Source organism: Rhinoraja longicauda, chromosome 2, assembly GCF_053455715.1.
Source record: "Rhinoraja longicauda isolate Sanriku21f chromosome 2, sRhiLon1.1, whole genome shotgun sequence".
Lineage (NCBI taxonomy): Eukaryota > Metazoa > Chordata > Chondrichthyes > Rajiformes > Arhynchobatidae > Rhinoraja > Rhinoraja longicauda.
In genome coordinates, this window is record NC_135954.1 from 6,312,444 (window position 1) to 6,337,917 (window position 25,474).

A 25,474-nucleotide genomic window follows, 5' to 3' on the forward strand; every position below is an offset into this window, starting at 1 on the left:
ACACCCACCACCCTTTGTGTGAAAATGTTACTCCTCAGATTCCTATTAAATCTTTTCCCCATCATCTTGAACCTGCGGTCCTCGATTCCCCTACTCTGGGCAAGAGACTGTGCATCTACCCGATCTATTCCTCTCATGACCTTAAACACCTTTATAAGTTCACTCCTCATCCTCCTGCGCTCCAAGGAATAGAGTCCCAGCCTGCTCAACCTCTCCCTATAGCTCAGTCCTCGAGTCCTCATAAATCTTCTCTGTCTCTGTACCCTTTCCAGCTTGACAACATCTTTCCTATAACACAGTGCCCAGAACTACAGCCATCAGGATATTAAACACCACGACCTCCAAATAATCTTGACTTGGCCTACACGGTCTTCTGTGGCAATGATATCCACAGATTCACCACGCTCTGACTAAAGAAATTCCTCCTCATCTCCTTTGTAAAGGAACGTTCAAAAGATCGTCTGTAGCAGTCTGGAGAAGGGATCCCGACTCTCTGCCCATTGCCTCACAGATAGACAATAGACAATAGGTGCAGGAGGAGGCCATTCGGCCCTTCGAGCCAGCACTGCCGTTCAATGTGATCATGGCTGATCATTCTCAATCAGTACCCCGTTCCTGCTTTCTCCCCATACCCCCTGACTCCGCTATCCTTAAGAGCTCTATCTAGCTCTCTCTTGAATGTATTCAGAGAATTGGCCTCCACTGCCCTCTGAGGCAGAGAATTCCACAGATTCACAACTCTCTGACTAAAAAAGTGTTTCCTCATCTCTGTTCTAAATGCTGCCTGACCTGCTGAGTTCCTCCAACACTTTGTGTTTTGCTCAAGATCCCAGCATCTGCAGTTCCTTGCGTCTCAATCTCACAAACTGACTGAGAGACATTTATCCCATCTATATACTAAAAACGCGCGTTTGTTTGTTTGTTCGTTTGTTCCTGAACTACAGCCAAAACGGTACACGATAGCACGACAATTTTAGGCCCACCTTACTCACCGTCGTCCCTTTGGTGCTAATGGAAGACGTCTCATTGAAATTGTTGTTATATATTTTTATTCACATTTTAAAGTTTAAATCCATCTCCTAGGGAGGGAGGGGGGTGGGAGGGGGGTGGGAGAGAGGGAGGGGAGAGGGGTGGGAGAGAGGGGGGAGGGAGGGAGGAAGGGGAGGAGGAGGGAGGGGGATAAGGGGGGGTTGAGGGGGATGGAGTGTGGGGTAGGGGAAAGGGGGGGAGAAGCGAGTGGAGGGGAAGGAGGGGAGGGGAAGGGGAGGAGGGAGGGGAGTAGGGGGAATAAGGGGGGTTGATGGGGGTGGAGTGGAGGGAAAGGGGAGGGGGAGGGGTGAGGGGGGGTGGAGGGAGGGGGAGGGAAAAGGAGAGGGGGGAGGGAGAGGGGAGAGGGTGCTGCACCATTGCAGGAGAGGTTTGGGCCCTACGGGTCCATTTGGTCCAGTAAAACATCAAAACTGGAGCAATGTAGAACACAGGTCAATATTCTGGCACTCTCAAGAGATGACGGTACGTGAAAAGGCGAAAGAAACAATAACAAAAAGTGCCAGAGACCCGGTTCGATCCCGACTACGGGTGCTGTCTGTACGGAGTTTGTACGTTCTCCCCATGACCTGCTTGGGTTTTCTTTGAGATCTTCGGTTTCCTCCCACACTCCAAAGGCGCACAGGTTTGTAGGTTAATTGGCTCGGTGTAAATGTAAAATTGTCCCCAGTGTGTACTGGGTCGTGCTAATGTGCGGCGATCGCTGGTCGGCGTGGACTCGGTGGGACGAAGGGCCTGTTTCCGCACTGTATCCCTAAAACTAAAACTAAAAAATATCTCGGGCACATTTTGGGCAGGGGGGGAGGGAAGAGAAAAGAGAGACACAGAGTTCTGGAGTAACTCAGCGGGTCAGTCAGCATCTCTGCCAAGAAAGGATGGTTGACGTTTCGTGTCGGGTCCCTTCTTCAGATGAAGGGAAGAATGAAGACTGGAAAAGGGAAGAGGAAGAGGAAGGGTGGGTTACATTAACAAGGAATTATTTCAAGAGTACACACAACAGTCCAACACTACAACCATCCTACCAACAACTACGGGGCAGCCCTGAAGTACTATCTACCTCCTTGGTGACCCTCGGACTATCTTTGATCGGACTTTACAGGCTTTACCTGGAAACTAAACATTATTCCCTTATCATGTATCTGTACACCGTAAATGGCTTGATTGTAATCATGTACTGTCTTTCCGCTGGCTGGATAGCACGATACAAAAGCTTTTCACTGTACCTCAGTACACGTGACAATAAACTAAGCTGAACTGAACCACTCAGCGAATTACAAAATTCCGTGGGAAAAGCACTAAATAAAAACATAATTTTAAATGTTTTTATAAGGGCACAGCGGTAGATTTGCGGCCTTACATCGCCAGAGACCTGGGTTCGATCCCGGCCGCGGGTGCTGTCTGTACGGAGTTTGTACGTTCTCCCCGTGATCGCATGGGTTTTCTCCGAAATCTTCGGTTCCCTCCTGCACTCCAAAGACGTGCAAGTTTGTAGGTTAATTGGCTTTGGTGTAAATGTAAAATTGTTCCAAATGTGTGCGGGATAGCGTTAGTGTGTGGGATAGTGTTAGTGTGTGTGGGACAGTGTTAGTGTGTGCGATAGTGTTAGTGTGTGTGGGATAGTGTTGGTGTGTGTGGGATAGTGTTAGTGTGTGTGGGATCGTGTTAGTGTGTGTGGGATAGTGTTAGTGTGTGGGGTAGTGTTAGTGTGTGGGATAGTGTTAGTGTGTGCGGGATAGCGTTAGTGTGCGGGATAGTGTTAGTGTGTGTGGGATAGTGTTAGTGTGTGGGATAGTGTTAGTGTGTGGGATAGTGTTAGTGTGTGGGATAGTGTTAGTGTGTGGGATAGTGTTAGTGTGTGGGATAGTGTTAGTGTGCGGGATAGTGTTAGTGTGTGTGGGATAGTGTTAGTGTGCGGGATAGCGTTAGTGTGTGTGGGATAGTGTTAGTGTGTGGGATAGTGTTAGTGTGCGGGATAGTGTTAGTGTGTGGGATAGCGTTAGTGTGTGTGGGATAGTGTTAGTGTGTGGGATAGTGTTAGTGTGCGGGATAGTGTTAGTGTGTGGGATAGCGTTAGTGTGTGTGGGATAGCGTTAGTGTGTGTGGGATAGCGTTAGTGTGCGGGATAGTGTTAGTGTGCGGGGATCGCTGGTCGGTGTCCGGACTCGGTTGGGCCGAAGGGCCTGCCTCCGCGCAGTATCGCTGAACTAAACTGAAATTAATTCCTTGTGATTGACGGTATAAATGAGCAGGAAACCTGCTCACCGCTCCGTAAACACAGCTGGGAGCACTTTGGACTTGCCCCGGCGTCTATCCGGGACACAGGGTCACGTCGAGAAGGAAGTCCATTATCCAAAGAAGTGGAGGCATTGTGCGGACGGCAGCCTTGGCTCGTGGTGACAGGCGGCAATAACCGGTATCCGTGTCGGTGTTGTATCAAACGATGGAGGCACAAAATGCCGGAGTAACTCAGCGGGCGGGGACAGGCAGCATCTCTGGAGAGAAGGAACAGGTGACTCTTCGGGTCACAGTCACGAGTTTCCTCTTCCATTTTAGAGAAGCAAACAGCAGGGAGAGCACGCACAGTATCCGGTAACGACGTGTTAGAAATAAAACTGCAGATGCTGGTTAAAACCGACTGTGGACACAAAATGCTGGAGTAACTCAGCGGGTCAGGCAGCATCTCAGGAGAGAAGGAGCGGGTGACGTTTCGGGTCGAGACCCTTCTTCAGACTGATGTCAGGGGGGGGGGGGGGGCGGGACAAAGATAGAAAAAAAAAGAAAAAAAGATATAAAAATATATCTTTGTCCCGCCTGCGTTGGTTCATCAGATTTAATAGGAACCTGAAGGGTAACCTCTTTACACAAAGGGTGGTGGTTGTATGGAACGAGCTGCCGGAGGAGGTAGTTGAGGCAATGACTATCACACAACGTTTAAGAAACATTTAGACAGGTACATGGATAGGACAGGTTTAGAGTGATATGGGTGAAGTGCAGGCTCATGGTTCTGTTGTTGATGGCACATGTTGGCCACCGAGGGCAAGTCGGGCCGAAGGGCCTGTTTCTACGCTGAATGACTCTATGACTCCTTGACAGTTCTTTGCACATACCAGCCATACAGCTTACCTAGCAACTTAAAGTGGTCAAAGAATGGAGACCCCAGATGGGTTCCGACCCGAAACGACACCTATCCATGTTCTCCACAGATGCTGCCTGACCCGCTGAGTTACTCCAGCACTCTGTGAAACGTCGCCTATCCATTATCCCCAGAGATGCTGCCTGACCCGATGAGTTACTCCAGCACTCTGTGAAACGTCACCTACCCATTATCCCCAGAGATGCTGCCTGACCCGCTGAGTTACTCCAGCACTTTGTGAAACGTCGCCTATCCATGTTCTCCAGAGATGCTGCCTGACCCGCTGAGTTACTCCAGCACTCTGTGAAACGTCACCTATCCATGTTCTCCAGAGATGCTGCCTGACCCGCTGAGTTATTCCAGCACTTTTTTTGATTGAAAGATACAGCATGAAAATAGTCACTTCGGCCCGTCGAGTCCATGCCAACCATCGATCACCCGTTCAGACGAGTTCTATGTTATCCCACTTTCACATCCACTCCCTGCACACCTGGGGCAATTTACAGAGGCCAATTAACCTACAAACCTGCAAACCTTTGGAGTGTGGGGGGAAACCGGAGCAAACTCCGCACACAAACACCACTTTGTGTATTTTTTTTGTAAACCAGCATCTGCAATTCCTTTGCCATCAACTTTTCCACTTCATTTTTCGCCTGTTTAGCACAATTCCTTGGTAAGAATCTCAGGATCTGGTTTTGATATCATTCCCCTCAAACATTTTCCACTACACCCCATAGACGTAAACAGCTATAATATTTGGACCGCCTAACTTGCTTTGTGTTCAGCTCAATAATATTTGCAAGCATCATCCTCTAGTTCTCGTCTACGTGCCAGACTTTGCGTTCCCATTTTCCAATAACCCGACCTCAAGCCCATTTGCACAACGCCACACAATTCCCCAGAGACTTGCAGATCACCAAACCAAATGGATTCCACTGGGGACTCCACATTTAGACCCAGACAACAGAGCGCTGAGGCAGCCCAGACCGTCGCACAAACCAACCTCCCGTCCACTGACTCCATCTACACCTCACGCTGCCTCGGCAAGGCCAGCAGCATAATCAAGGACCAGTCTCACCCCGGCCACTCACTCTTCTCCCCTCTCCCATCGGGCAAGAGGTACAGGAGTGTGAAAACGCACAGCTCCAGATTCAGGGACAGTTTCTTCCCCGTTGATATCAGGCAACTGCACCATCCCATCAACAGATCAGTCTGAAGAAGGGTCTCGACCCGAAATGTCACCCATTCCGTCTCTCCAGAGTTGCTGCCTGGCCCGCTGAGTTAATCCAGCATTTTGGGTCTACCTATCCCATCAACAATAGACAATAGACAATAGGTGCAGGAGTAGGCCATTCGGCCCTTCGAGCCAGCACCGCCATTCAATGCATGCATCCGCCCACTCACACAACCTGTCCAAGTCACCCTGCAACCTCATAGCATCTTCCTCACAGTTCACACTACCACCCAGCTTTGTATCATCTGCAAATTTGCTAATGGTACTTTTAATCCCTTCATCCAAGTCATTAATGTATATTGTAAATAGCTGCGGTCCCAACACCGAGCCTTGCGGTACCCCACTAGTTACTGCCTGCCATTCTGAAAGGGACCCATTTATCCCCACTCTTTGCTTTCTGTCTGTCAACCAATTTTCTATCCATGTCAGTACCCTACCTCCAATACCATGTGCTCTAATTTTGCCCACTAATCTCCTATGTGGAACCTTGTCGAAGGCTTTCTGAAAGTCAAGGTACACCACATCCACCGGCTCTCCCCTGTCAATTTTCCTAGTTACAGCCTCAAAGAATTCCAGAAGATTAGTCAAGCATGATTTCCCCTTCGTAAATCCATGCTGACTCGGAACAATCCTGTTACTCCTATCCAAATGCTCCGCAATTTCGTCTTTTATAATTGACTCCAGCATCTTCCCCACCACTGATGTAAGACTAACTGGTCTATAATTTCCCGTTATAACACCGCCATTCAATGTGATCATGGCTGATCATTCACAATCAGTACCTCATTCCTGCCCTCTCCCCATACCCCCTGACTCCGCTATCTTTAAGAGCTCTATCCAACTTTCTCTTGAAAGCATCCAGAGAATTGGCCTACACTGCCTTCTGAGGCAGAGAATTCCACAGATTTACAACTCTCTGAGTGAAAACGTTTTTCCTCATCTCCGTTCTCCGCAGTCTCATTGGAGACCCTCATAGTATCTTTAATCGGACTTTACTTTGCACTAAACGTTGTTCCCTTTATCCTGTATCAGTTCACCGTGCACGGCTTGATTGTAATCATGTGCCGTCTTTCCACTGACTGGATAGCACGCAACAAAAAAGCTTTTCACCGTACCTCGGTACACGAGACAGAAACTAAACTAAACCAGGTGCCACAGATTAGCGTACTGATTCAACAAAATGACTAAAGCAAATGTCTGCATCTCACAACTGCATTTTAAAAAAAAAACGTGAGTATATTCTATTTGCCATGATCAGAACTAATACAGGGACTGCACCGCAATGATGAATGTGAAAAAACGATAGCTGCCAAATGTGTTTCAAGACATTTTTCTCATGAAGAAACTGCTTGCAAGGAAGGTCTGCTAAACATCTGCCTAATAAGTGAAAGAATTATCGTGCTTTGTTTTCAGTGTCCTCTTGTTTCGTACTGAAAGAGGGCCTGTGAAGTTGCAGAAGGAATCAATTTTCAGATACCACTAAGCGCTGGGTCATTTTGTGAGTTCTGTTGCAACAGATTAATATAAACTACAGATCAGCAGGCCGACACAGGAGCAGAGACTAACCAGAGACATTCACTTACTCTGGCGTGTTATTGTTTTGTTAAATTAATGTATTACTCTAAAAGGCAGCCGCAGATTGTAAGATGCAGCTCGCACTAGAGTTCCGCCACCTTAGACACGAGAGATGCAGCACGGTATAAACAGGGCACTCGGTCCACCGAGTCCACACTGACCAGCGGTCTAATTCTATACTGCTATCATTGAGTCCGTCCTCACCTTCTCCATCATGGTCTGGTTTGGCTCAGCCACCAAGCACGACATCCAGAGGCTGCAACGGATCGTTCGCACGGCTGCGAAGGTTGTTGGCTGCAACCTTCCCCCCATCGACAAACTGTACACTGCAAGGGCCAGGAAGCGAGCGGGCAAGATCATCTCTGACCCCTCTCACCCTGGCCACAAACTCTTTGAAGCACTTCCCTCTGGAAGGTGACTCCAGACTGTCAGAGCAGCCACAGCCAGACATAAAAACAGCTTTTTTCCACGAGTAGAAGTTCCGCTCAATAACCAAAGTCTGTAGTCTCTTTTTTGCTCTGGTTTATTTTCACCCACATGTTTAGACCGTAATGTTGTATCCTTATTGTTTTGATGTGTTTATGCTTTATTCTTCATTGTTAACTGTATGTTTGTGTTGTCATTTGTGAGCGGAGCACCAAGGTACATTCCTTGTATATGCACATACTTGGCCATTAAACTTATTCATCACCCACACACTAACACACAATGGGATGGAGGGACTGTCATGTGAGGAAAGATTGACAAGACTAGGCTTGTATTCACTGGAGTTTAGAAGGATGAGAGGGGATCTTATAGAGACGTATAAAATTATAAAAGGACTTGACAAGCTAGATGCAGGAAAAATGTTCCCAATGTTGGGGGAGTCCAGAACCAAGGGCCACAGTCTAAGAATAAAGGGGAGGCCATTTAAAACTGAGGTGAGAAGCAACTTTTTCACCCAGAGAGTTGTGAATTTGTGGAATTCTCTGCCACAGAGGGCAGTGGAAGCCGATTCACTGGATGAATTTAAAAGAGAGTTAGATAGAGCTCTAGGGGCTAGTGGAAGCAAGGGATATGGGGAGAAGGCAGGCACAGGTTACTGATTGTGGATGATCAGCCATGATCACAAGAGATGTGGCCTGTCCTGCTGAGTTACTCCAACATTCTGTCTCCATAACTTCCCGACTCTTATTTTCAATGTGTAGGAAGGAACTGCAGATGCTGGTTTACACCGAAGATAGACACAAAATGCTGGAGTAACTCAGCCTTTCAGTATCCTGTTTATAGACAATAGACAATAGGTGCAGGAGGAGGCCATTTGGCCCTTCGAGCCAGCACCACCATTCAATGTGATCATGGCTGATCATTCTCAATCAGTACCCTGTTCCTGCCTTCTCCCCATACCCCCTGACTCCGCTATCCTTAAGAGCTCTATCTAGCTCTCTCTTGAATGCATTCAGAGAATTGGCCTCCACTGCCTTCTGAGGCAGAGAATTCCACAGATTCACAACTCTGTGACTGAAAAAGCTTTTCCTCATCTCAGTTCTAAATGGCCTACCCCTTATTCTTAAACTGTGGCCCCTTGTTCTGGACGCCCCCAACATTGGGAACATGTTTCCTGCCTCTAACGTGTCCAACCCCTTATATGTTTCGATAAGATCTCCTCTCATCCATCTAAATTCCAGTGTATACAAGCCTTGTCGCTCCAGTCTTTCAACATATGACAGTCCCGCCATTCCGGGAATTAACCTAGTAAACCTACGCTGCACGCCCTCAATAGTTTCAGGCAGCATTTCTGCAGAGAAGGAATGGGTGACGTTTCGGGTCGAGACCCTTCTTCAGACTGAATGCCCTTATGCTCAATGCCCTGATCTAAGCCACTGAACGGTTTCTTTACCACTCTATCACACATCAGGTGGCGCCACGTCAGTGCCTGCCTCGCCAACAGTCTGTCCGTCCTTTCTACTGTTTTTTATTAGTTTAAGTATGTGTTAAAGTATGTTTTAATGTTTCTTGGTTTGTTTTATGTGTGGGGTGGGGATGGGGGGGAGTTGGGGCAAACTTTTTTACAATCTCTTACCTCGACGGAGATGTGATTTTTCTCCGTATCGTACCTCCGTCCCCACTGCGGCCTAACATCGAGGAGTTGGCGGCCTTCCTTGGAGACCGGCCCGGACTTTAACATCGGGAGCTGCGATCCTTTGCCGAGGATCGATTGTGGAGAGCTCCAACCGTGGGGCCTGTGGACTTCAACATCGGGAAGCCCGCGGTCTCTGGTAAGAAGAGGCCGGCTCGGGAGCTCCAATGCCGCGGAGAGTGTTTCAACCGTCCCGACGTTGGAGTCTCGATCGTCCCCACGCGGACAGTCGGCAACGGCGACTGAGGACGGTTCAACAGCCCCGACCGCGGGTGAACAAAGGGGAAGGAGTTTGAACTTTATTACCTTCCATCACAGTGAGGAATGTGGAATCCGCTGTGGTGGATGTTTATGCTAAATTTTATTTGATGTGGCTGAGTGTCTTGTTGCTTTTCACTGAGTATGGCTGTATGGTAACTCACATTTCACTGTACCTTAATTGGTACACGTGACAATTAAATTGAATCCTGAATCTATCTACTGGAGTCGCCACTCTCAGGGAGATGGTGTGGCTGATTTAACCACGAGGTTCTGCTTCCTCCCTTTACCGTTTCTTTTCGATGAACTTTAGATTTGGCATTGTTCTCTGCTGCTCTGAGCCAGACACAGTCGCCTGTGCGGCCAACACAGTTGTCAATGAGTGTACCGCTGCCAAGAGCGATGTAACTGAATGAATTGGGGCCAGCTGGTTAGTCTCAGGAAGATGTCCATTCCATTATGAAGAACTGCCGTCCATGGACCTGCTGCCTCACAGAGCCAGGGACCCCTGTTCGATCCTGACTACAGGTGCTGTTTGCACGGAGTTTGTACGTTCTCCCCGTGACACGCGTGGGTTTTCTCCGTGTGTTTCGGTTTCCTCCTACACTCCAAAAAGACATCCAGGTGTGCAGGCTAATCGGCTTGGTATAAATGTAAATTGTCCCTCGTGTATGTAGGATAGTACTGGTGGTGCAGGGATCGCGGACTCGGTGGGCCGAAGGGACTGTTTTCGCGCTGTATCTCTAAACTATCTCTAAACTAAACTTACCATCTACCTAAGATAGACGCAAAATGCTGGAGTAACTCAGCGGGTCAGACAGCATCTCTGGAGAAATGGAATAGGTGATGTTTCGGATTGAGACCCTACTTCAGACCCGCTGAGTTACTCCAGAATTTTGTGTCCAGGCGGAAGAAGGGTCCTTGACCCGAAACGGCACCTTGACCGTTTCTCCACAGATGCTGCCTATGAAACGTCACCTATCCATGTTCTCCAGAGATGCTGCCTGACCCGCTGAGTTACTCCAGCACTCTGTGAAACGTCACCTATCCATGTTCTCCAGAGATGCTGCCTGACCCGCTGAGTTACTGCAGCACTCTGTGAAACATCACCTATCCATGTTCTCCAGAGATGCTGCCTGACCCGCTGAGTTACTCCAGCACTCTGTGAAACGTCACCTATCCATGTTCTCCACAGATGCTGCCTGACCCGCTGAGTTACTCCAGCGTTTTGTGTAATCCAGCATCTGCAATTCCTTCCTACACATGTACAGGCAGTATGGTAGCGCAATGATAGAGTTGCTGCCTTACAGCGCTTGCAGCGCCAGAGAACTGGGTTCAATCCCGACTACGGGCGCTGTCTGTACGGAGTTTGTACGTTCTCCCCATGACCGCGTGGGTTTTTCTCCGAGATCTTCGGTTTCCTCCCACACTCCAAAAACGTACAGGTTTGTAGATTAATTGGTGTAAATGTAAAAATTGTCCTTAGTGTGTGTAGGATAGTGTTAATGTGCGGGGATCGCTGGTCGGCGTGGACCCGTTGGGCCGAAGGGCCTGTTTCCGCACTGTGTCTCTAAACTAAACTAAACAGGGGTCGAGAGAGAGAACAGGAAGGGGCGAAGAAAGTCAAGTCATCTATTTTAAAGCCATAATCACAAACAACACAAGTGCATGCACATCATGACAAGCCTCATGATCAAATAACTTCCAGATGCTCCTCTCTCTGTTTCTCCGATTTCAGCAATCATGTGGAATCACTCACAAGTACCTTCCTGTGACAAAAATAGGTACACTCCCCCTGAAAACCGCACATTGTTTCTGCTCTTGTAATAAGTACTAGTTCAGGTTTTTTTTGTTTAGCTTAGAGAGTTTAGAGATACGGCACAGAAACAGGCCCTTCGGCCCAGCGAGTCTGCATCGACCAGTGATTCCCATAGACAATAGACAATAGACAATAGGTGCAGGAGTAGGCCATTCAGCCCTTCGAGCCAGCACCGCCATTCAATGCGATCATGGCTGATCACTATCAATCAGTACCCCGTTCCTGCCTTCTCCCCATACCCCCTCACTCCGCTATCCTTAAGAGCTCTATCCAGCTCTCTCTTGAAAGCATCCAACGAACTGGCCTCCACTGCCTTCTGAGGCAGAGAATTCCACACCTTCACCACCCTCTGACTGAAAAAGTTCTAGCAATATCCTACAGTAGGGACAATTTACATTTACACCAGGCCAATTAACCTACAAACCTGCACGTCTTTGGAGTGTTGGAGGAAACTGGAAATCCTGGAGAAAACCCACGCAGGTCACAGGGAGAACGTACAAACTCCGCTCAGACAGCACCCGTAGTCAGGATGGAACCCGGGTCTCTGGCGCTGTGAGGCAGCAACTCTACCGCTGCGCCACCGTGCCGCCCTGTTACGCAGGATCTGGTTTCCTCCCACATCCCAAAGACGTGCGTGTTTGTTGGTTAATTGGCCCTCTGTGTAGGGATTCTATCTTAGTTTAGTTTATAGTCACTTTTTGAGAGATGAATGGTCTGCATTGCAGGGGGTGGTGCTAAGGCCGGATCCTCCATTTTGACCATGTCATGTGATTGTCTCTGTGATTGAAAGGCTGCAGGGCCTGTTTCTGTGCTGTATGACTATGACTCCAGAATATTTCTTTTTACACCTTTTAGACTTGCAACATGGAAACAGGCCCTTGGTGCCAAACAGCGATCACCCCATACACTTGCACTATCCTACACACTGGTGGGGTTGGGTTGCCAACTGTCCCGTATTAGCCGGGACATCCCGTATATTGAGCTAAATTGGTGTGTCCCATACGGGACCGCCCTTGTCCCGTATTAGGCCCGGGGGGCGCTGTAGGCCCGGACACTGTAGGCCCAGACCCTGCAGGCCTGGACACTGTAGGCCCGAACACTGTAGGCCCTGGGGCCACTGCAAATCCGGACAGTGTAGGCCCGGACACTGTAGGCCCGGGGGCTACTGTAAGTCTGGACACTGTAGGCCCGGACACTCTAGGCCCGAGGGCCGCTGTAAGTCCGGAGGACAGTGTAGGCCCGGAGACCTGGGCGCTGGGTAATGTAGGTTGCATGGCAACCCGCCTCCCGGGCCGGGCGGCCTCCATTGGTGGAGCGGGAGCACGTGACTGCTGGCTAGGTGAAGTCACGTGGGGCGCGGGGCGGTGACGTCACCTTTTGCCCCTTATTTGGGAGTGAGATAGTTGGCAACCCTACACACTGGAGACAAGTTACTACTTTGACATCAGCGATTTTTGGCATGAACAAGGGGCACACCAATCAACAAGAATATTTTCAGTAACACAAGCATTCAGAGGTGCTGAAACATAAAGATAGACAAACCCACCGAGAACGTACACACAAAAACACGGGGAGCTGTATATACTGGAATCCTTGTGCAAAGCAAACGGAACGAATATCATCACAGGACTCGTGCAGGGAGGAACTGCAGATGCTGGCTTAAACCGGGTAGACACAAAAGGCTGCAGTAACTCAGCGGGTCAGGCAGCATCTCTCTGCGTATATATCCCAAAATGCTGGAGTAACTCAGCAGATCAAGCAGCATCTAGGAGAGAGGGAATGGGTGACGTTTCGGGTCGAGACTGAAGAAGGGTCTCGACCCGAAACGTCACCCATTCCCTCTCTCCTAGATGCTGCCTGACCCGCTGAGTTACTCCAGCATTTTGTGATACCTTCGATTTGTACCAGCATCTGTAGTTATTTTCCTACACTCTGCGTATGTGTATGTGTGTGTGTGTGTCTGTATATGTATACACACACACATTTTTTCCCCCTTGTTTATTATATTGTTTGCAGTGCACTATGTTCACATATTGTGTTGTGCTGCTGCAAGTAAGAATGTCATTGTTCTATCTGGGACATATGACAATAAACCACTCTTGGCTCCAGTTTCAAAGTCGTCTTCTGGAGTCTCATTGTAGCTCGTTTTCACCTAGCCCACAGCTAACAATGTCCTGTTTCCTTTATCAGCGTCACTTTTCATAAGATCATAACTGATAGGAGTAGAATTAGACCATTCGGCCCATCAAGTCTACTCAGCCTGATCTATCTCTCCCTCCTAAACCCATTCTCCTGCCGTTTCCCCGTAAGCTCTGACACCCGTACTAATCAAGAATCTATCTATCCCTGCCTTATAAATATCCACTGACTTGGCCTCCACAGCGTTCCGTGGCAGAATTCCACCGATTCACCGCCCTCTGACTAAAGTCAGATTTTATTTGTGTATCTTTCATTCATTTACTCTTTCTCTCTCCACATCACAGTCTACATCTCCCATTTTCCTTGACTCTCAGTCTGAAGAAGGGTCTCGACCCAAAACGTCACCCATTCCTTCTCTCCAGAGATACTGCCTGACCCGCTGAGTTACTCCAGCCTTTTGTTTACAAGTTATCGGAGTGGAATTAGGCCATTCGGCCCGTCGAGTCTACTCCGCAATTCAATCATGGCTGATCTCTGCCTCCTAATCCCAATTTCCTGCCTGTTCCCCCATGACCCTTGACACCCGTTCTAGTCAAGACTTGTGTCCACCATTCTTAGTCAAACAGGATTCGATTGGTTATAGCCACACGTACCTCTAAGGCAAAGGAAAGTGAGGAAATCTTCTGTTTTGGGCTTTCTTTTTGAGAGATCAATGATCTGCGTTGCAGGGGGCGGTAAGACCGGGTCCACCATTTTGACCGGGGTTGAGCTGGGCGAGTTGGGCTGTGATTGAGCAAATTTCCTTTGTGCTTGCATCCTTGGCCTGCAACAAGAGACAAAAAAAACACAAATTCTCCTCAGACACATGGAACATCACAAAACACATAGAAACATAGAAAATAGGTGCAGGAGGAGGCCATTTGCCCTTCGAGCCAGCACCGCCATTCATTGTGATCATCCACAATCAGTATCCCGTGCCTGCCTTCTAACCATATCCCTTGATTCCACTAGCCCCTAGAGCTCTATCTAACTCTTCTAATTCATCCCGTGAATTGGCCTCCACTGCCTTCTGTGGCAGAGAATTCCACAAATTCACAACTCTGGGTGAAAATGTTTTCCCTCATCTCAGTTTTAAATGGCCTCCCCTTTATTCTTAGACTGTGGCTCCTGGTTCTGGACTCCCCCAACATTGGGAACATTTTTCCTGCATCTAGCTTGTCCAGTCATATCATATCATATCATATATATACAGCCGGAAACAGGCCTTTTTCGGCCCACCAAGTCCGTGCCGCCCAGCGATCCCCGCACACTAACACTATCCTACACCCACTAGGGACAATTTTTACATTTACCCAGCCAATTAACCTACATACCTGTACGTCTTTGGATTGTGGGAGGAAACCGAAGATCTCGGAGAAAACCCACGCAGGTCACGGGGAGAACGTACAAACCCTTTCATAATTTTATACGTCTCTATAAGATCCTCTCTCATCCTTCTAAACTCCAAGCCCACCCCTTTCATATCTTTCCTCATATGACAGTCCTGCCATCCCGGGGATAAACCTCGTGAACCTACGCTGAACCTACACGAAACACCATAAAGAGCAGGTGCCAACTAAGTGTCCGAACATGTCTCTAATGCGGGGTCATTCCTTAATAAAGTTCTTTATCACCAATAATCCCGTAAGATCCAAGAATAGAATAGAATAGAATAGAATTGGGCCATTCGGCCCATCAAGTCTACTCAATCAGAGGTAGTACGGTGGTGCAGCGGTAGAGTTGCTGCCTTACAGCGCCAGGGGCCCGAGTTCGATCCTGACCTCGGGTGCCGTCTGTACGGAGTTTGTACGTTCTCCCCGTGACCTGCGTGGGTTGTCTCCGGGTGCTCCTGTTTCCTCCCACACTCCAAAGACGTGCAGATTTGTAGGTTAATTCAATTGCAAATTGTCCCTGGTGTGTGTAGGTCAGTGTTAGTGCACGGGGATCGCTGGTCGGCGCGGACTCGGTGGGCCGAAGTGCCTAGTTCCGCGCTGTATCTCTAAACTAAAAATACAGGATGCTCAGAACAGCAGTCAATGGCTCAGAATGTAAACGTGCTCCCTCTTCAACCTCCTTGGGGCCACAGCTGTTAATGGATGCAGAAAATATAATAGCCCCAGTCAACAGTCTGAATTTCTGTAATCCCGGTAATGATCATAAACCACTGGTTTCATTGTCATTTATAAATGAATGATGATCTGAAATTACTCTCATTCACTTAGCATGATATAACATTGACCAAGTGACAATCAATTTAATAGCCGGATGTGGGAAAATACAATTGGAGCCATTTTTCCTTTTTAATGCAATGCCGTTCAGTAATCTCCAGGGCACACAACCAAAGTTAGTTAATGACATAGCGTGCAGCGGTGATACAGTAAGCATCCCCCTGGATTTCAGCGGGACAATGCAGGAGAACGGATCTGAACATCAGTTCACCATTCACCCATAAATAACCTAAGAATCATATGAGAAAGGAGGACAGGAGACATTTCTTTAGCCAGAGGGCGGTGGTGATTCTGTGGAATTCAGACGGCTGTGGAGGCCAAGTCATTGGGTATTTTTAAGGCGGAGATTGCCAGGTTCTTGATCAGAACGGGTGTCAGGGGTTAAGAATGGGGTTGTGAGGGAAAGATGGATGGGCCGGGCAGCACAGTGGTAAAGTTGCTGCCTCACAGCGCCAGAGATCCAGGTTCGATCCCGACTACGGGCGCTGTCTGTACGGAGTTTGCACGTTCTCCCCGTGACCTGCGTGGGTTTTCTCCGAGATCTTCAGTTTCCTCCCGCACTCCAAAGACGTGCAGGTTTGCAGGTTAATTGGCTTGGTATAAAATGTAAATTGTCCCTCGTGTGTGTAGGATAGTGTTTGTGTGCAGGGATCGCAATTCAGTGAGGAATCGGTGGGCCGAAGGGGCCTGTAACTAGATCTCTAAACTAGACTAATCAGGCATGTTTTGCTATGGGCCGAATGGCCTAATTCTGCTCCTGTCACTTATGAACTTACATAGTTGAATTGAAATGCTATGGTAATTATAGAGTCAGATTATTTTCCAATTATTTTCCGTAAAAGGGTTTTATAGTTGCCTCTAAATCTACAACCCCATGGATCTTTGGGGTATCAGAGGAAACTGGAGTATGTAGGAATGTACGGATGCAGAATTAGGCCATTCGGCCCATCGAGTCTACTCCGTCATTCGATTCGTGCAACATTCCACCTGGACTGGCAGAAGTGGACACTTTATCTAAATTATTAACGCGATGGCAGCAAACATATTGTTAAAATGTGGAACGTTCAACTGATGAAAGGTCTTAAACATGACAGAGTGGATGTGGAGAGGATGTTTCCACTAATGGGAGAGTCTAGGACCAAAAGGTCACAGCCTCAGAGTAAAAGGACGTACCTTTAGGAAGGAGATGAGGAGGAATTTCTTTAGTCAGAGGGTGGTGAATCTGTGGAATTCATTACCACAGAAGGCTGTGGAGGCCAAGTCAGTGGATATTTTTAAGGCAGAAATAGATAGATTCTTGATTAGTACGGGTGTCAGGGGTTATGGGGAGAATGGGGTTGAGAGGGAGAGATAGATCAACCATGATTGAATGGCGGAGTAGACTTGATGGGCAGAATGGCCTAATTCTGCTCCAAATAGTAATGAGCTTATGAAATGTGATCCAGATTCAGAGGCAGTTTCTTCCCAGCTGTTGTCAGGCAACTGAACCATCCAACAGAAGCAGAGAGCAGTCCTGAACTACTATCTACCTCATTGGAGACCCTCCGACTGGCTTTGGTTGTACTTGACTGGACTTTTATCTTGCACTAAACATTATTCACGTTTTTCCCTTTATCATGTATCTATACACTGTAAATAGCTCGACTGTAATCACGTATTGTCTTTCAGCTGGCTGGTTAGCTAGCACGCAACAAAACCTTTTCACGGTACATCGTTCATGGGGTTGCCAACTGTCCCGTGTTAGCCGCGACATCACGTATTTTGGCCTAAATTGGTTTGTCATGGTACGGGACCGCCCTTGTCCCGTATTAGGGGGGTGCTGTAGGCCCGGACGCTGTGGGCCCGGACACTGTAGACCCGGACAGTGTAGGCCCGGACAGTGTAGGCCCGGACAGTGTAGGCCCGGACAGTGTAGGCCCGGACAGTGTAGGCCCGGACAGTGTAGGCCCGGACAGTGTAGGCCCGGACAGTGTAGGCCGGGGAACCGCTGTAGGCCCGGACAGTGTAGGTCCGGAGGGCAGGGCGCTGCCTAACGGAGGTTGCATAGCAACCTGCCTCCCGGCCCGGGGTGGCCGCCATTGGTGGAGCGGGAGCACGTGGCCGCTGGCTGGATGAGGTCATATGGTCCTTTATTTGGGAGTGAGATAGTTGGCACCCCTAATCGGTCGGTTTACGTGACAATAAACTGCAGACATCCTGTGCCACAGCACAGCGATGGATTCTCAAGCTGACTCGGGAATTGGATACCATGCCAACTGATCCATCTGCCGGCCAGCGCGCACAATAGCCGGCAATGGCTGGAGCTTTTGTGCTTCAGTTTTCTCTTAACGCATGGCTTTATGTTTCAAGGGCACGACATTCCTCTTTAGCGCAACTCCATGTCTCAATACGATACGATATGATAGAAATGTATTTATCCCAGGAGGGAAATTAATTTGCCTACAGTCATAAAAAACCACAAAAGACATGAAACATGAAATTAAAACGACGAGTGAAAAGGCTTTGGGGACGTGCAAAGATTGAGGAGGGGGGGTGGGGGGTCAATCTCAGTCTACCTCACGATAGAAGGGGGAGGAGTTGTACAGTTTAATAGCCACAGGGAAGAAGGATCTCCTGTGGCGTTCTGTGCTGCATCTTGGTGGGACCAGTCTGTTGCTGAACGTAGACACAAAAAGCCGGAATAACTCAGCGGGACAGGCAGCATCTCTGGAGAGAAGCAACTGGTGACGTTTCGGGTCGGGACCCTTCTCGGCCCGAAACGTCACCCATTCCTTCTCTCCCGAGATGCTGCCTGACCCGCTGAGTTACTCTGGCATTTTGTGTCTACCTTCGATTTGTACCAGCATCTGCAGTTATTTTCCTACACAAAGGTAGTCCAAGGGTCAACAATGTCAAGAGTTCTGTAGACATTATTAAGGACAAGCAATGTCCTGGGGCTCACTAGTTAATGTACACTTTACTGAACTTTACTCTTCAGACGAGAGAAGCAGTCTGAAGAAGAAGGGCCTCGACCAGAAACGCCACCCATTCCTTCCATCCACAGATGCTGCAATGCTCTACTGGACTGATTATAAGAAAATAATTTCACTGTGTGTTTGCACTTCACACATGTGACAACGAAGCAACATTGACCCATTGTGTATGCATTGTAGCTACAGGATAGCTCACCAGCTGGGTATCCCATGACAACATTCTTGCTCACCTCCCCCAAACCACCACCAGCCACGCAATTCCTTATGACAGAGACGGACATCATCCATTCAGCCCACGGAGTCTATTCCGGCTCACAGACCATTCCCGTTCCACCACCAAACCCCCGTGACCTATCTTCGTCAGTTCACAAGTGACGGGAGCAAAATCAGGCCATTCGGCCCATCAGGTCTACTCCGCCATTCCCTCCTAACCAAAGATACCAGTGGAGCAAGATGAATCACTCCGTCGAAACCGCCTGTACCGAAGTATAGTACGCAAAGGAGCTCTCCAAGAAGCCCTTCTTGCTTAAGTCGCTACTCCGCCACCTCCAGTTTAAATTCCATTTGGAATATTTTGGAGGACCAAGAACCGAGAGCCAAGAACATCTGCCATTTTAGTAAGCAAAACCCGCCGTTCGTCGTGCCTCTCGCAGTGTGATCAGTGTTGTGGGGGAACAGTATGTGTGGATGATACCATTAACATGCAGAATATATCTCATCTATCAATTCACAGATTTGTGTTATTTTTCTTTTAAAATGTTTCTGCAAGTTCCTGCCTACTAAAATAGTGCCATCACATACTACGTTTTTTAGGGTCGAGTGGTCTATCTTGCTCTGCTCTATTGTCTTTGCTCCTAACCCCCTTCTCCTGCCTTCTCCCCATAACCTCTGACACACCCGTACAAATCAAGATTCTATCTATATCTGCCTAAAAAAATATGCATTGACTCGGCCTCCACATCCGTGAATTCCACACATTCACCGCATCTCTGACTAAAGAGATTTCTCCTCACCTCCTTCCTAAAGGAACGTCCTTTCATTTGGAGGCTACGGCCTCTGGTCCGAGACTCTCCCACTGGTAGAAACATCGTCTCCACATCCACTCTATCCAGGCCTTTCACTACTCGGTAAGTTGACAGTGATTGAAGGCTCAGCACTTCAACTCCTCCTCCCATTTCCAATCTGACCTTTCTGTCCTGGGCCTCCTCCATTGTCAGAGTGAGGCCCAGCGCAAATGGGAGGAACAGCACCTCATATTTCGCTTGGGTAGTTTACACCCCAGCGGTATGAACATTGACTTCACTAACTTCAGATAGTCCCTGCTTTCCCCCTCTCTCTATCCCCTCCCCCTCCCAGTTCTCCCACTAGTCTCACTGTCTCCTACATTCTATCTTTGTCCCGCCCCCTCCCCTGACATCAGTCTGAAGACGGGTCTCGACCCGAAACGTCACCCATTCCTTCTCTCCAGAGATGCAGCCTGTCCCGCTGAGTTACTCCAGCATTTTGTGTCTGCCTTTGATTTAAACCAGCATCTGCAGTTTTTTTTCCTGGCAATAATAAAACCGGTAACAGTGACAATAATAAAATGAATATGAGTGAGAATAACTAAACCGATACCCATAGCTTCAGGTGGTAAAGACCCACCATCTGCAGGTCACAAACCACCCTCATCACCATAGAGCCAAAAGCCCGGATGACTCCTCTTAGAGTAAACATAGAAACATAGACATAGAAAATAGGTGCAGGAGTAGGCCATTCGGCCCTTCGAGCCTGCACCGCCATTCAATATGATCATGGCTGATCATCCAACTCAGTATCCCGTACCTGCCTTCTCTCCATACCCTCTGATCCCTTTAGCCACAAGGGCCACATCTAACTCCCTAGAATCATTAGAATCTAGAATCACTAGAATCTAAATCACATCTAACTCACTAGAATCTCAGATGCTGCTCAAAATCATAATCTGTGAATTTGTGGAACTCATTGCCACAGACGGCTGTGGAGGCCAAGTGATTGGATATTTTTAAATTGGAGATTGATAGATTCTTGATTAGTACAGGTGTCAGGGGTTATGGGGAGAAGGCAGGAGAATGGGGTTGAGAGAGAGAGATAGATCAGCCATGAATGAATGGCGGAGTAGACTTGATGGGCCGAATGGTCTAATTCTGCTCTCATCACTTATGAACTTAAGAATGCTGCCTTATAATTATCTTTACTTGCACAATTAGGAACAGAAACAAATTATTTTTAGACTTCAGGGAGTCAAGGGGTATGGGGGGAAGGCAGGAACGGGGTACTGATTGAGAATGATCAGCCATGATCACATTGAATGGCGGTGCTGGCTCGAAGGGCCGAATGGCCTACTGCTGCACCTATTGTCTGCTGTCTATTTAGAGATGCAGCACGGAAACAGGCCCTTCAGCCCACCGAGTCCACGCGCGACCAGCGATCACCCCATATACTAGCACTATCCAACACACACTTGGGACAATTCACAATTTTACCAAAGCCAATTAATCTGCAATCCTGTACGTCTTTGGAGCGTGGGAGGAAACTGGAGCACCTGGGGAAAACCCACGCAGGTCACGGGGAGAACGTACAAACTCTGTACAGACAGCACCTGTAGTCAGGATCGAAGTAGTATGCAGTCTCCAGCGCTGTAAGGCAGCAACTCTACCGCTGCACCACCTAATTCTGACTGTGCCAGTTACACCCACAGGCCATTATAATTGAATTCACCAGACTGGTGTGGGTAGTTGAATGATGAAAGATGGGAGGTGTTTTTTTGCTGGAGCCTAAATGGACTGGCAGTGCCAAGTGTGAAATGGATAATCTAAGTGCATAATCTAAGTCAAAATGATGTAGCGATGTCTTTTTCCCAGCAGAGGGTAATCAAGAACTAGAAGGTGAAGACCGTTGCCCCTCAGCTTCCTGTACTATCTTTCCCCTCGCCTAGAAGGTTTAAAGTGAGAGGAGAGATCTACCAGGAACCCGAGGGGCATATTTTATTCCCACACAGAGGGTGATGGGTGCATGGAACGAGTTGCCAGAGCAGGTAGTTGTGGCCGGTACAATAACAATATTGTACAATAACAATAGGTGAGGCAGATGTTCACCTGCACCTCCTCCAACCTCACCTACTGTATCCGCTGTTCCAGGCGTCAACTTCTGTACATCGGCGAGACCAAGCGCAGTCTCGGAGATCGTTTCGCTGAACACCTCCGCTCAGTCCGTCTTAACCTACCTGATCTCCCGGTGGCTCAGCACTTCAACTCCCCCTCCCACTCCCAGTCTGGCCTTTCTGTCCTGGGCCTCCTCCATTGTCAGAGTGAGGCCCAGCGCAAATTGGAGGAACAGCACCTCATATTTCGCTTGGGTAGGTTACACCCCAGCGGTATGAATATTGACCTCTAACTTCAGATAGCCCTTGCTTTCCCTCTCTCTCCATCCCCTCCCCCTTCCCAGTTCACCCACTAGTCTTACTGTCTCCAACTACGTTCTATCTTTGTCCCGCCCCCTCCCCTGACATCAGTCTGAAGAAGAGTCTCGGCCCGAAACGTCACTCATTCCTTCTCTCCAGAGATGCTGCCTGACGTCAGGCGGCGCCCGGGCCTCCCAAGCTACACTGTCCGGAGCTAAAATGTCGGAAACCTAGAGTGTCGGGATCTAAATTGTCGGGACCTACAGCGTTGGGGCCTGCAGCGTCCGGGCCTACAGCGCCCCCCGGGCCTAATATGGGACAAGGGCGGTCCCGCACGGGACAAACCATGCATTCAAGAGAGAGCTTGATAGAGCTCTTAAGGATAGCGGAATCAGGGGGGAATGGGGAGAAGGCAGGAACGGGGCACTGATTGAGAATGATCAGCCATGATCACATTGAACGGCGGCGCTGGCTCGAAGGGCCGAATGGCCTCCTCCTGCACCTATTGTCTATTGCCTAAACCAATTTAGCCCAAAATACGGGACGCCCCGGCTAATACGGGACAGTTGGCAACCCCAGTTGTATCTCTCAACCAAACTAAAAGTAAAATGGCAGAATGGTGTCTAGCCGCACAGCCATGGTGAGGGGCGACTCTTGCGGATTCAAACACCCACTGGATTCCACCTATTCCTCACTACACCCTGCCTGGACGACAGCTGATTCATAATTCATTGCCCGCTGAATGCGGTAACAGCAGGGACGTTTCACAAATGTGCAACACTCTTCCAACGCCACATTTAACTCTGGACTGGGTACAGAGAGGTTCACGAGGATGTTGCCTGGACTCGAGGGTCCGAGCGAGAGGGAGAGGTTGAGCAGGCCGGGACTCTATTCCTTGGAGCGCAGGAGGATGGGAGGGGGGGGGGTGATCTTAAAGAAGTGTACAAAATCATGAGCGGAATAGATCAGATAGACGCACAGAGTCTCTTGCCCAGAGTAGGGGAATCGAGGACCAGAGGACATAGGTTTAAGGTGAAGGGAGGAAAGATTTAATAGGAACTAAACCAAGTGGACCCGTTGGGCCCAAACCTCTCCTGCATTGGTGCAGCACCCTCTTCTCCTCCCCTCCACCCCCTCCCTCCCTCCTCCCCGTTCCCTCCCCCCTCCCTCCACTCCCCCTCCCCCTCCTCCCTCCACTCCCCCTCCCCCCCCCTCCCTAGGAGATAGATTTAAACTTTAAAATGTGAATAACTTTTAAAATATAACACCGATTTCAATGAAACGTCTTCCATTAGCACCAAAGGGACGACGGTGGGCCTAAAATAGTCGCGCTATCGTGTACCGTTTGGCTGTAGTTCAGGAACAAACAAACAAACAAACGAGAGTTTTAGTATATAGATATGAGGCTTAACTTTTTCACACGAAGGGTGGTGGGTGTATGGAACGAGCTGCCAGAGGAGGTAGTTGATCCCAATATTTAAGAAAACGTGAGACAAGTACAGGTTTGGAGGGATATGGGCCAAACATAGGCAGGTGGGACAAGTGTAGCTGGGTCATGTTGGTCGGTGTGGGCAAGTTGGGCCGAAGGGCCTGTTTCCATGTTGTAAGACTCTACGACTATCTAATCCAGCAGGCAAGCCTTCACTTGCAGTCCCTTGACAGGGAGGTGAAACTCGAGGGATTACAGGATGGAAAAGCAACCCACTGACACCATCAAACACACAACCGGTGATTGAAAACTCGAGGGCGTCGCCTGGTTGACTTAATTCAGTAATTAATCAGCTTTACAGAATAACCCCATGCAGTGCGTGTTTGAAGGCACTTTCAAATACCTTAGCAACAGCCTCGCAGATTGGAATGTCAAACTCTGAGAGTCTAATATGCAGGACACTGCTGTGTGCAACCCAGGACAAAAATCACAGGGGCCTTTTGAAACATACTCCTTATAGGCTTTAGTTTGAGTGTTTTACTTTTAGAGATAGGGCGCGGAAACAGGCCCTTCGGCCCACCGGATCCGCGCCGCCCAGCGATCCCCGCACATTAACACTATCCTACACACACTAGGGACAATTTTTACATTTACCCGGTCAATTAACCTACATACCTGTACGTCTTTGGAGTGTGGGAGGAAACCGAAGATCTCGGAGAAAACCCACGCAGGTCACGGGGAGAACGTACAAACTCCGTACAGACGGCGCCCGTAGTCAGGATCGAACCTGAGTCTCCGGCGCTGTATTCTCTGTAAGGCAGCAACTCTACCGCTGCGCCACCGTGCCACCCTCAGCCCACTGAGTCCGCGCCGACCAGCGATCTCCGCACATCAACACTATCCTACACACATTAGTTTAGTTTAGAGATACAGTGCGGCCTTCGGCCCACTGAGTCCGCACCGAACTATTTGAACCATATCCCTCCAAACCTGTCCTATCCATGTACCTGTCTAACTGTTTCTTAAACGTTGCGATAGTCCCTGCTTCAACTACCTCCTCTGGCAGCTCTGGTCTGAAGAAGGGTCTCGACCCGAAACGTCACCCATTCCTTCTCTCCCTAGATGCTGCCTGGCCCGCTGAGTTACTCCGGCATCTTGTGTCTACCTTCAATTTAAACCAGCATCTGCAGTTATTTTCCTACTCCTCTGGCATCTCGTTCCATACATTGCAATTTAACACTGTCCTGCACACACTAGTTTAGTTTAGTTTGGTCTAGAGATACAGCGTGGAAACAGGCCCATCGACCCACCGAGCCCGCGCCGACCAGCGATCTCCGCATATAAATGCAATCCCACACACACGAGGAACAATTTGCATTTATACCAAGCCAATTACACTGCAGACCTGTACGTCTTTGAAGCGCGAGAGGAAACCGGAGCACCGAGTAACAAACCCACGCAGGTCACGGGGAGAACGTACAAACTCCGTACAGACAGCGCCCGTAGTCGGGATGGAACCCGGGTCTCTGGCGCTGTGAGGCAGCAACTCTACCGCTGCGGTCTCATCAAGGCTTTCATTGCTTGCATTCGAAAATAATAAAATGGGGCTTTTTCTGCCGAAGTAAGAAGGTAGTTGAGGCACGAACTATCGCAACGTTTAAGAAACATTTAGACAGGTACATACATCGGATAAATGCACAGAGTCTCTTGGCCCAGAGGGGAATTGAGAACCAGAGACATAGGTTTAAGGTGATGGGGGGGGGGGGGGGGGGGGGAGATTTAATAGGAACCAGAGGGGTTTCTTTTTTACACAAGGGGTGGTGGGTGTATGGAACGAGCTGCCGGAGGAGGTAGTTGAGCCAGGTGCTATCGCAACGTTTAAGAGACAGTTAGACAGGTACATGGATAGGACAGGTTTGGAGGGATATGGGGTAAATGCAGGCAGGTGGGACTAGTGTAGATGGGGCATGTTGGTCGGTGCGGGCAAGTTGGGCCGAAGGGCCTGTTTCCACACTGTGTGACCTTCCTCCCCCCCCTTCAGTCCTCCTGTACATGCCTTGC

At 48.9% G+C, this 25,474-nt stretch overlaps 1 protein-coding gene across 2 annotated transcripts in view; it reads right to left on the reverse strand.

The window, feature by feature from the left end:
* jarid2b (jumonji and AT-rich interaction domain containing 2b) overlaps window positions 1–25,474 on the reverse strand; it is a 308,818-nt gene that overhangs the window by 82,312 nt on the left and 201,032 nt on the right. For both annotated transcript variants that reach the window (XM_078414548.1, XM_078414558.1), the window contains one exon: window positions 13,978–14,147. In XM_078414548.1, coding sequence (XP_078270674.1) covers window positions 13,978–14,147 — 170 coding nt within the window. The remainder of the gene's footprint in view (window positions 1–13,977; window positions 14,148–25,474) is intronic.